The sequence below is a fragment of the Eptatretus burgeri genome, chromosome 12 (assembly GCF_056783735.1).
Source record: "Eptatretus burgeri isolate ZD-2024b chromosome 12, Ebu_testis_v1, whole genome shotgun sequence".
NCBI classification, from domain to species: domain Eukaryota; kingdom Metazoa; phylum Chordata; class Myxini; order Myxiniformes; family Myxinidae; genus Eptatretus; species Eptatretus burgeri.
In genome coordinates this window covers 16,076,412-16,089,235 of record NC_140972.1, presented here as the reverse complement: position 1 = coordinate 16,089,235, position 12,824 = coordinate 16,076,412, and the positions used below count along the sequence as shown (strand labels likewise).

General features: G+C 42.7%; 1 protein-coding gene across 1 annotated transcript in view; it reads right to left on the bottom strand.

Moving 5' to 3' along the window:
• Window positions 1-12,824, bottom strand: part of LOC147015159 (unconventional myosin-Ie-like) — a 143,497-nt gene that overhangs the window by 71,830 nt on the left and 58,843 nt on the right. Inside the window, exons 5-7 of the mRNA XM_085849669.1 lie at window positions 6,374-6,461; window positions 2,307-2,396; window positions 1,276-1,407 (exon numbers count right to left, since the gene is read on the bottom strand). Coding sequence (XP_085705795.1) covers window positions 1,276-1,407; window positions 2,307-2,396; window positions 6,374-6,461 — 310 coding nt within the window. The remainder of the gene's footprint in view (window positions 1-1,275; window positions 1,408-2,306; window positions 2,397-6,373; window positions 6,462-12,824) is intronic.

Here is a 12,824-nt window from a genome sequence, read left to right as displayed (position 1 = left end):
GGCCAATCAGGAGACGATGCGGAAGGCTCGAGCAGATTGGAGGGTGCGCCTGCTCACGGGGTGGAGGAGGATAAATGGACAAACTCGACTCGGTCTGTTCTCTCTCGCAGCAAGGACCATCCCAGCAAGAAGTAGAGAGACGGTAGTTCTCCCCCAAGATTTCCCCGCTCACGGTTCGTGTCCTCAGAACGGAGTTTTGTGCTTTTTTTTCTTTCACACCTCACACTTTCATTTTTCACACTACACACATTTCTCACACGCACGTTTTCTACTTCTTAAAACCTTTCTTCCCATTCGCTTTTCACAGTGGCTTCTAAAAAAAACATGGCCCCAGCACAGCACCTCCCGAACCACAGCCTGGACAAGGCCCCTTCCAAATGTAAATCCCACGATATACGAACGGAATGAGCTGTCCTGGAGTTGTGGAACATCACATAGGTTGGACAGGCTCCAGCCTGGGCCCGGATCATCAAGGCTTTGCCACACGAGGGGGCACGAGGGGGCACGAGGAGCGAGTTGGGGCGCTGGGCCATGGTAAGGTCACTCCAACCAGAGCGATTGCAGGTTTACTGAGGGTATGTCAGAGCTCCCTTTTTTTTTTATCTTCCTCTGATCTCTGCCCTCTCCCCTCCTCTCTGTGTCATTCCTCGGGTGTATGTATCCAGAATTGTAGTTTTTGGTGAGTGATTGTTTGTAAGTGTTACGGGGCGGGGATGATCGCGTAAGGGTAAGGGTGAATGTTTATGCGTTTCATCGGTGTTAAAATCAATGCCATTTATGTGCTTAATTTTTCCTGCCATTTTTGATCTTTGAATTTCCTCGCCATTCTTTCTCACCTGATCATCTCCCCATCATTCCTCCCATCCTTTTCTGCTGTTTTATTCCTTTGTTTGCATGTAATAAATTCATGAAAGTGTTGATACGTGTCTTGATTTATCCTACTTGTGGTTGGTCCGCGATAGCATTCCCGGGGAGGGGGCAATTGGTCTGAGACACCAGTTGTAATGGTAGCCCACATGATGCAGTATTGGTTCGCTCAGCCAAGTAATTAACTGCCATGCAGTCGCTGGCATGTTTTCTCATTGACCACACTTAATCTACCAGCACGGTAAACCGACCATGGGCGCAAGGATCCGGCCCGAGTTAAGGGTTGTAAACGGCGACCGTGGTCTCTTGGGACATGCCACCCTCCTGGAGTTATCGAGAGATGACGTCCATTACAATATGTTACATTAAGATTCCTAGTCGAGACAAGGTGAAACACATGTACCACACCTGATAGAAAATGTGAAAGTTTCTCTCATTGGGATTCTGGCTGACAACACGTGATTTCTCCAGCAGAAAGTTGGAGATCTTTCCACCATCGGGTTCACCCCCACGACTGAACTGAATCTCAAAGTACTTTCCCTGCAATCAAAAATAACAATGACATACGGAGACCATAAAAGGGGCACACAGACGACACATGGACAGCACGCGGTGGTTCCTGACATATGTAAGTGTAATACTTACAGGGAATGAAAATGGAATGAGTCAATATTAACAAACGACCACCGATGTCAGAAAAACATTGGCCATACCTGTCCTCTCAACGCCTGCTATCAAAATTACCAAACTCGCATACATCAGCCAACTTCATCAGAAGATAAAGATTATATTTAACCTACAATCTCCCACGATGAACCTGACCCTGTGGGCCTATCACTTTGCCATTGCAGACAGGTCAGTGGTCTCTCTGTTTTCTACCACATCCATGCTAGTCTTGTACCCTCTGCTATTTCCATGGTCTGTCCCCCTCCCCCACAACCCCAACCATGTTTCTGCAGTTGTGCAGGGTGCACATGGTCCACCATCAACCCTGTTCTGGTTAAACTTCCAAAATACAGAATCACTACTCACTCACACTCATTCATTCCTCTTCCCCCCCCCCCGCCCCTGCATGTAGAACCAACTTCCACATTCTCTTCAATCTCATTCTTACCTCCACACCTTCAAGCCAACCGTTTACGACCATCTCAGATCATCGCTCATCTAAAACCATGACCTTTTATACCCCATTTAACCCTCACCAAACCCACCTCTTCCCCAGGTTCCAGTTTTTCCTTCCATAGAGTTTGTCCACCCCGTGTGTCCTCTATCCCATAATTCTTACCCACATCCCTTACTTGTCCCTCAACCCTGCTGTTGGGATCCCCCTCCCCCAATTTTGCACTTGCTACATCCTGATCCGTTGTCCGTTCTAGCTCCTCCATGAGCCTTGACTTTTATATTTCATGCGGTGCACAATGTGTCTCTGGACAACTCACAAAACGACTCGAGTTATTGTTCCTCACAGTCTTGGCGTTTCCAAATGCCTCGAGCAGTGGGTTGGACAGTAAAATGATGTCCTTGATGTGCTGCAGATGTGGTAAGGGGAGACAGGTGCAGCATCGTGTGCGGGTGCAAAGTTGTTAGAGACCACAGTATCAATGCATTTGATTGTTCAAAGTAAGTCAATTAAAAAATATATATATTCACTTCCGATGTGGTTCTGTCATCAATTGGTTAAGAATCAACATCACACACGTTCAATAATATATATTATACATTGTGGTTTGGGATTTTATATAATATGATAACATGACACTGATGGTCACAATGGCAGAAAATATGAATTGTGTACCTGTGGGAATTTAGCAGTTCACTAATGACCTCACACACCTGATCCGTGCAATAAAAGTCTGAGTGTTCTTTGGAAAACAGGTATCCAGTTCAGTAGTATCAGTTCCATGGTTAGTGGTGATTCAGGCAAATCAACATTGTTTCATGAGAGGGGGGGAAACAATTGTCCAAAATATTTTTGACAATTGTCATGTATTGTCCATAAAAGTGTTCGGGTGATGGGGGAGGGGGGTGGGATGGGATTTTGACCAGGACGAATTTTAAATTACACAACGGGCTGAAAGACACCCAAATAAAAGAAAGCAGTCCACTGTTTCAATCAGACATTCGTAACAAGGGGGACTCTAAGAGGGGGGTTGCCAATATGGGAGGGTGCACTACAAGGTTAGGCAGTCCATTGGATGGGGAAAGTGTGCATTCCCCCTCATGTGTACCATCAACGAGGTATGGGGGAAACTAGTTCCCACAAACTGCCCTCCCTTTAATCTATGTAGCAGTAACATTTTCTGGTGACGGGTAGCTCAAATTATTCAGGTACAGCTCTGTCAAGCCATACGATGAGCGATGTACCACTCTAATGGACGTACCTGACCTCTCAATACCTGCTGCCAGCGAAAGAGAGATAGAGAGTGATAATTATCATGACGATGGAGTCGACCGTGTCCATATGTTCAAACCTTGAGCCACAGGACAAAGACTCTAATTTGAGTCAGAGGGCTTTTTTCTTTCCTACAAGCCTGAGGCTCATGGAAGAACAAGGTTAAATTGACACTGGGGTGGTGTGGCAACAATTGGGAGAGTTTTACAGAGCATTGGAGAGGTCATCAACATAGATGAGGAACAAGACCGAGTCTAAAACACTGCCTTGGGGAACTCCAGCCTCCACTGGGAAAGGGTAAGGGATCCATTGATGGCAACACATCGACCGTGTGATTGAAGTAATTGATAAATCCAGGAATAAAGGCAGCCTTCTCTGCTACAGGCAAAGCGCTTGGAAAGCATAGAAGGATGCCATGCTGTGTCAAATTTCTTCTGAAATAAAAATACATTCAAGAGGTAAAGTCACTCAAACTTTTGGGCCTCACAATCAGCCATGATCTTTCTTGGGGCAGGCAATATTTCCAAGATGGCCTCGAGAGCCAGCCGCTGATTGAGCGTCCTCCATCATACAATGTCTTTCCTTGGTCAATGTGAACTTTTTGACAACCTACAAGTCCTTCATTTGCAGCTTGATTGAGTACTGCTCTCCCTTTTTGGACTGGCACCCCTGCCTCACACCTTGCCCTTCTTGGTGCCGTGGAAAGCAAGACCCTCAAGACCAATAGGATCTCCCACGATGAAGCTGGGTGTCGATGTCTGTTACTCATCACAGGCAGGTTGATGGTTTCTCAATATTCTACTACTTCCTTTTTGGTCTTACACCCTCTGCCCTCTCTTTCCTCTGTCCTTCCCAGGTTTCTGCAGGGCACACACGGTCTGCCAGTAACCCTCTGTTTGTTACACTCTCAAGATCCAGGCTCGCTGCTCAACTCTACTCATTCGCTCCTCTTATCTCTCATCTGTGGAACCAACTTCCACAGCCTGTTCAGTCCCATTCTTCCCTCCAGAGCTTCAAGACAGCTGTTCACGACTACCTTGACAGGTCATCCCCCATCTCAACTCATGATATCTTCTACCCCAAAATTACCCCATTCCCTTTTTCCATGTCAGTGAGATTTTCCCCTCTCCTTCATCTATTTTCGTTTGTAATTTGTCAGTTGGTTTGTTCCTTTTCTGTTTCATCCCCACTTTCCCCTCCTTTTCTTTCTGTGTTTCAGTTTGCTTACAGCTTTGTTCACCCCATGTGTCCTCCTACCCCACCCCCTGATCTCATTCTCTCTCTCACTTCTCCTCTGCTGTTGGTTTTTCTCCTTTCCATTTTGTTACATTCCATTCTGCTCTCACTTTACCATGAACCTCGACTCTCTATACAAAAATAAATTTAAAATGTGGTGGGGGAGGAGGAATAAAGCATGTGATGTGGGGAGGTGGAGTGGGACGTGCGGCAGTGGAGGTGGCAGAGTGCGACGCACAACTGTGGGTGCGTGACCCATGACGAGTACAGACTTGAAAGTGTTCATGGTCGTGTGCTCGCATACTCTGTAGACTGGACTTCTCATGGTCCCCAATTCTGATAAACGAAGAGGACTTCGTGATGCAGATGAAATGAAGCATGAGTGAATGCAAGGAGGAAATCGAGTTGTAAGGACAGAGTGTTTGAACGATCGACAGATTTGGTAGAAATTTTGCGATGAACAAGAGGAAGAAATTGAGATGAGGATAAAGGAAACGTGTGGAGTTTGTGACGGACCAATTCAACATCGGAAACATTTCCGAAGCGGGGGGTGGGGGAGATTCGTTCGAATTGATGGAGGATATTATAATTGGTGGTGGGGGGTGGGGAGATTCGAATTGACTGAGGAGATTCTAATTGGCAGCAGGGGGGGGGGAGATTTGAATTGTCAGAGGAGATTCTTATTGGTGGTGGGGGAAGGAGGAGATTCAAATTGATAGAGGAGATTCTAATTGATGGAGGAGATTCTGATTGGCGATGGAGGGAGGAGGAGATTCTAATTGGCAGCTGGGGGTGGGGGAAATTCGAATTGATGGAGGAGATTCTAATTGGCAGCAGCGGGGGATGGGGAAGATTCGAATTGATGGAGGAGATTCTGATTGGCGGTGGGGGGCCGGGGAGATTTGAATTGATGGAGGAGATTCTAATTGGCAGCAGCGGGGGATGGGGAAGATTCGAATTGATGGAGGAGATTCTGATTGGCGGTGGGGGGCCGGGGAGATTTGAATTGATGGAGGAGATTCTAATTGGCAGCGGAGTGGGTGGGGGGGGATTCGAAATGATGGCCAGGGGCAGGAGAGGAGGGGGGAGATTCGAATTTTAGCATTAGTGATTCAAATTCATGATAAAGTTTTATTTTTTGTCGGTTTTGTTGGATTTTTTTTTTTAAATAAGAAGAGGAAGTACAATAGAAAGCTGAGAATTATAAAAGGAGAAAACCCATGATAAAATTAATCTTTTGTCACATGTGCCAGCCCCTAGCTGAGGAACTCGACCTACCCAAGGCTTATGCTGTTAGATAACTGAGGCTTATGCCATGAAGTCTGATTCACCAACTCATCCCAACAAAGTGCGAATAACACACAGAAATGGTTGAAAAACAATTAACAAGTGCGATGAAATGACAACAGAAAACCAACCAGATCAGGTGTGGAATTCTTATCTTTGAAGAGCTTCAAACGAAGTAGCTAAAAATGTCATTATGCTCTGATAAAGTGATTTTTGGAAAGAAAAACATGAAACAAAAATGCTTGTAATAAAAAAAACTACATGTATGTAATCAACTGTTTTTGAAAAGAAAGAAACAGAAGGGATACCAGCCTAGGAGGAACTTGTACAGATAATGTTAACCTGTTTTGTGTTCCCATCTGTGCCAATGGCTCACGATGCTCGGACATCAATTTCAATCCATTGACTTTGAGTACTTGCTCATTGGAAACGAATATTCTTTTAATTCACGGAGAAGTGCACTGATGTCTTTGCAAGTCCAGGTCCGATGTGTGATGAATGTGCGATGAAAAAACTTCTGCATGAGCATCGAGTCATTGTTTCAACAACACCAAAAAAAAGTTGGACTGCCAAAGCGAACTGTGTACACACCTGCACCTTGGGGCCTCCACCAGAGACTTTGGAAACATAGCTCATGATGTACTTAGCAGCCACCGTCTTGCCCGCACCGCTCTCACCACTGCACAGTGCACATGTACACAGGGAAAAAAATTCAGGGAATTCAACAAAAAAAGGTGAGAGTAACTTGCTCTGCAGTTGCAAAGTCAGAATATTTAAGACTTTGTCTCCTTTCTCTCGTCATGGAAACTCAAGTTCTATATTTTTTCCACTGATAGAACAATTCAACTACGGCTTCATCTTTTAATGGCACCGATTCGTCCCACCTTGTAGGGTCAGCTGAGAAAAGTTTTAGACCCAATTTTTTCAAGAACCGATTGGTGAGGCCTTATATTTGACGAAGGGTATATATTATATTTGACTTATATTTATATTTGACTAACTTGACAGCTCAAAGGCAAGTACACATTCAGCAGGAATTTGCAATTTGTTCCAGGATGTCGGCGATCATTCGCCGACGCTTAGCGGAAGATAGCATGGGATTATTAATGTACATACAAGTGATGGCACACACATTGATGCATTGCCCTGCATGCAAAACACCAGGGTGACAGTTTATAACTGTGTCAGGATTCAAAACTATATGCTTGACAGCTCAAAGGCAAGTACACATTTGTCCAACTTATCCTGCTGGCTCCGAGAACATACCAAATGCAATTAAAAGATGACATACATTGATGAATACCAAACATTTTGACTTATTATATATTATCATCATGGTAATATATATATATATATATATATATATATATGTATGTATAGTGGATAAAGCTCTGTGTAACCACTGACTGACTGACTGACTCACTCACTGACCATCCACCTATCCATTGGGACCATACTCTGTGGAGCATTGGTGCTGCCTAAGCAGTCTCCTTGTCTCTTGGGCACAATTCTGGACGGGTCACCACTCCGACACAGGATACCAGCAAGATGGCACTCATCTTGCCGACCTCAGAAGGATGACAGGCAGAGTCATCCCCACCTGGTATTTATTTAACGGAGAGTGGGATTTGAACTCAGGATCCTCAAATCCCAAGCCCACCACCCTAATCATTAAGCCATCACCAAGCATACTCAGTGACTGAGATTAAAGATCGGTACCTTCCGGGTGAAGTAAATGGTTGAAATTTTCTGCTCCGATGGAAATCAAAGCCAGTACACCAGGAAAAAAATCACAGAATCATCAGAAAACATCCATATGTGAAAACATAAATAAATGAAAAAAAAATGGCAAAAAAAAAATGCAAGAGAGTGATGCGACACAATAGGAAAGCATGGTAATTTTTCGTGGCAATGGACATCAATGCCGATGCACCATGAAAAATCACAGAACTGTCAGAAAGCATCTGTAAATGAAAATATAAATAAACTAGAGGGGAAACACTCGGTAGAGTGCAAAACCTCCGCCGCCAATACTGCTGGGTCACTCAAGTGAACCTTATATCTCATTCATTAAATATGACATCAACAGTGCTGAGAGTTATAGTTCTTTTCTCCAACATTTTTTTTTGGGGGGGGGGGGTTGGAAATCACTTAAAACATGTAGAAATGCAAAAAAAAAAAAAATTCAAATTTTTTTCAAAATGGCCGCCATAGCGGCCATATTGGATTTTGGACCGAGTTCAAAATCTAATGGCATGGTCCTTGGACCATACCTAATTCCCCCACCAAGTTTCGTCAAAATCCGTCATGGAGTTTTACTGCAATACTGTTCACAAACAAACAAACGAACAAACAGAAAGGGGTGAGAACAGTAACCTCCGATCTTCAATGGCGGAGGTTAATGAAAAAAACGAAAATCAAATGAAGGTGAGCGACCCGAGACAATGGGGAAGCACGGTTCATTTGTGTAACCATTATAATGTGTAATTTGGAAGCATACCCTGCTAATATATATATATATATATATATGTATATCTTCTTCTTCTTCTTCTTCTTCTTTTGGCTGCTCCCGATAGGGGTCGCCACAGCGGATCATCTGTATGATCCGCATAGTGATTTGGCACATGTTTTACGCCGGATGCCCTTCCTGACGCAACCCTGGTCACCTCTTACGACCCAGGGATATGGTACACCTATATTAACCGGGGTATACACCGGCCCAGTATACTGGTACTCATTTTGCCGACCTCGGAAGGATGACAGGCTGAGTCAATCCCCTGGTGTATTAATTCAGTGGCCCAACGGGGCTTGAACTCAGGACCTTTTGGATCCCAAGCCGCTGCCCTAACCACTGCGCCAACACCAGGCATATATATATATATATATATAAATATATAAATATATATATATATATATATATATATATATATATATATATATATATATATATATATATATATATATATATATATATCTAGAAGGCACAACTAACCAATAAATAAAACTGAACTCCAGTCTTCAAGTTTGACACAAATGGGAAGAGCAGCGTCAGCCTCAGGCAACATTTCGCTTGCGATCCACGAGCTTTATGAAGCCAAAGGGAACCAAGCTGACACACACGGCCATTGTTATTGTTGTTAACTTTTTTAATTAAACACGACCCAGACGCGCCGGAGCCAAGATGTCTGGAGACAAACACCACTTGGACACTTCTGGAGACAAACACCACTCGGACACTTCTGGAGACAAACACCACTCGGACACTTCTGGAGACAAACACCACCCGGACATGTATGGAGACAAACACCACTCGGACACTTCTGGAGACAAACACCGCCCGGACATGTGTGGAGACAAACACTGCCGGGACAAACACTGTGGCTTCAGATGCCAGCTAGGTTACCCAGGATACGCCGAAAGACCCCATCGAGAGTGGTGACTAAGGATGCACCTGATAAAGAATGTAATTAAATAAGGCTGTTAGCTATCTTAAAAAGGGGTGTTTTAATTAACCCAAGCGAAATTTCAGCTTTCTGCGTTACCCAGAAGGTACCAATCTTCAATATCAGCGAATCAGTGGGTAGAATGAGCATTATTTTATATGAAGCATATGTCTATATATATATATATATATATATATATATATATATATATATATATATATATATATATATATATATATATATATATATATATATACATATACCTTTTTATAATCGATGCAAGAGGATTGTATAATTGTAAGCAGCCGTAAACGACACACATGGCCATCATGAAGAGCACAAAGGTAAAACGAATGCGTCTTCCATCTCTCATGGATGTGGGGCAGTGGGAAAAGATTTGGAGGGAGACAGTGATATTGATGATCCTGACCCTGTCTGTATAGGCCTCGGCTAATGTGTGTGTTTGTGTCTTAGTTTTTAACAAAAAAGTTTAAAAAGTAAAAAAATATTTCAGCTGTACAACGTGTTTGTGTTTTAGGGTTAGGATTATTACAAAAGTTAAAAACAAATAAAAAATTTATAAAGTAAAAAAAAGTTTCAGTAAGCTGAGGTTAATTTATATTGAAGAAAGAAAAAAAATTTTCTTCGAAATTTAGTGTAGCCTAAGTGTAGTGTTTATAAAATTTACAGTAGTATACAATAACGTCTATTGTATACAGTAGTATATTGTAATACTCTATATTGTATACAGTAGTATACAATACAATTTACAGTAGTATACAATTTATGAGCCTGGTGTTGGTGCAGTGGTTAGGGCAGCGGCTTGGGATCCAAAAGGTCCTGAGTTCAAGCCCCGTTGGGCCACTGAATTAATACACCAGGGGGTTGACTCAGCCTGTCATCCTTCCGAGGTCGGCAAAATGAGTACCAGTATACTGGGCCGGTGTATATCCCGGTTAAAATAGGTGTACCATATCCCTGGGTCGTAAGAGGCGACCAGGGTTGCGTCAGGAAGGGCATCCGGTGTAAAACATGTGCCAAATCACTATGCGGATCATACGGATGATCCGCTGTGGCGACCCTTAATGGGAGCAGCCGAAAGAAGAAGAAGATATATATATATATATATATATATATATATATATATATATATATATATATATATATATATATATATATATATATACATGTATACTCCCCTTGCAAGTCTTCCATTTCACAACAAGACCACGAATAGACACTTTTTGAACTAGAAGGGCACTTGGTAGAGCGCATACCTCCACCACATATTGCGTAATGCACGTGAACATATCGGGCCAAATACATTTTTGAAATATCATGCTACATATTTTTGGCCCAATCTGAGATATCTTGCATACAAACAGACAAACGAGCAAACAAGAAAAAGATGTGCAGAGCAGGATACTTGCAAAATCCACCCCTTCTCCAAAGGTCACAATGGACACATCAAATTGTCCATTTTATTCATATTATAATTGGCAATCTTCATCAAAGCTCAAGTCAATTGGATGAAAATTGATTATTTTTAGATTGAAATTGATGATTTTAGAAGTTTGACCTTGAGTTGACCTTTGAGCGTTTGATCTCAAAAATAGTTGGTTTCCCAATTCAGTAATGCAATTTGCAAATCCTGTTCAAATTTCAAGTCAATCAGATGAAACATGACGATTTTCGAAATTTGACCTCAAGATGACCTTTTGACATTTAACCTCAAAATCAATGGGCTTCTCAGTTGAGACTACCTCTACAAATTGGTGAAGTTTCATGAAGATCGGTTTCAAATTGTGACCTGTAGGTGATTGACAGACAGACAAACAAGCCGGAAGGCGACATGGGTTGTCGCTACGTAATTGCATACTAGTCATACAATTTTTGACGGCTCAGGCTGAAATTTTTTGACAAAGAGGTTGATTATAGTGCGCATAAAACCGCGGAAGCCGATTTTTTATTTTCGAAAAAAAATACATAAAAATATTTTTCGGTTTTTTTCAAAAAATTTTAAGTCCCGTTGCTTGGCAACGGTGCTCAAAAGCATACAACTAGATCCTGGTATGAACTTACCAGTCAAGTTTCATCAAATCGGTTGACTCCTCTGGCCTCCAGATCTGTCCATTACATACATACAGACAGATGAAGAACCTGAGAATAACGGTAGTCTCACAACCACCCAACAAACAAACAAACAAACAAACAAACAGACAGGAGTGAAAACATAACCTCCTTCCACCTTCCATGATGGAGGTAATTATCTATAGTACGAACACCGACATGCATGCGATACCATGTTTGCTTCGAGAAAAAAATGTTGAACTCAACAGCTAAGTTAAAAAAGTCGTAGGTGTGGAGGGAGCCCCATACATACATACTCAAATACACTGTCTTTCATAATTACGATAGCCCTACTCCCCTCCACCCACCCCCTCTCATTCTCATTCTCATTCTCAAACAGGGGAATCAGGAGTGCATGGGGAAGGAAAAGGTTTCCCTTAGATTCAAAGACAAACAACCTCAGAAGTGAGTAAATTACGTTCATGATGTGTAGTCTATTGCTGAGTTAGTGATGGGCCTCGACTTGACTCTGCCTAGTTCATTTCTGGTTTTCTCTAGGCATGCCAACATGACCTTCACATCCCCATATTGTTGCATCTCAATTCCAACATGTTCAAGAAGATAGGAAACTCGAAACATTGGAGATATTGGCAGAAATGCAAGGGCATGATAGGCCTCAATGGCCTCCTGCGTCGACATTCCTTGTATATAATCCTTACAATGTCATTTCAACCAAAATCTGCAGCATCACCATTAACTTTGTGAATAATTCCCTCGGTATTCCAGTGGAATCCAAAGAAAACTCCTGGCAATCTTTCAAGGTGAAACAGACTAAACAACCGAATGCCGCACCGATCTTCGTAATGCTTTTTATAAAATGAGCTAAAGCACCACTGCGCTCCCCCATGGGTCTCGCCGGGTGTGCTGGCATGGGCCAGTGTGGAGTATTCCAATACATGATGTGCAAGTCACCAGACAACAGTAACAACTCCAACCTGGAAGCTTTACACCCACACTTTGAGAACACAGCCAAGACACATTAAGGCTCATATGCTGAACATTCATTGTGGTCACAGAGGACTATGGAAAATGAGTCAGCGCACGCTTAAGATTAGAATCGTTTGTGCAAACCCTTTACAGTAGCGTTTCATCAGAATGTGTGTGCGTAAAAATACGACGCCATTGCCTACTCAGAATGACTTTCATAAATGTTATTTGCTTGAAGACACAGCAATTTGTCTGACTCATATGCAAGGATGTGCTTCTTGTACACCGAGTGGTTAAAGACTCATTTTTTGCGGGTTCAATCCCCATGCCTGCTCTTGCCAACTGTGACAAATATTGCAAACACTCCTCAAGTGAGTGAATAGACGATCATTTTAAAGTTGACAAGTCTGGAGACGGCGATGGTTCACGAGCAATGTACATGGTTCGCCTTTTTTATTTTTTTGACCTTCGAGGGGACGCCACGGGCAAACTGGCGGGAATCGGGAAAAACGTAAATGATGAAAGTTGTAGTACTCGAAGAG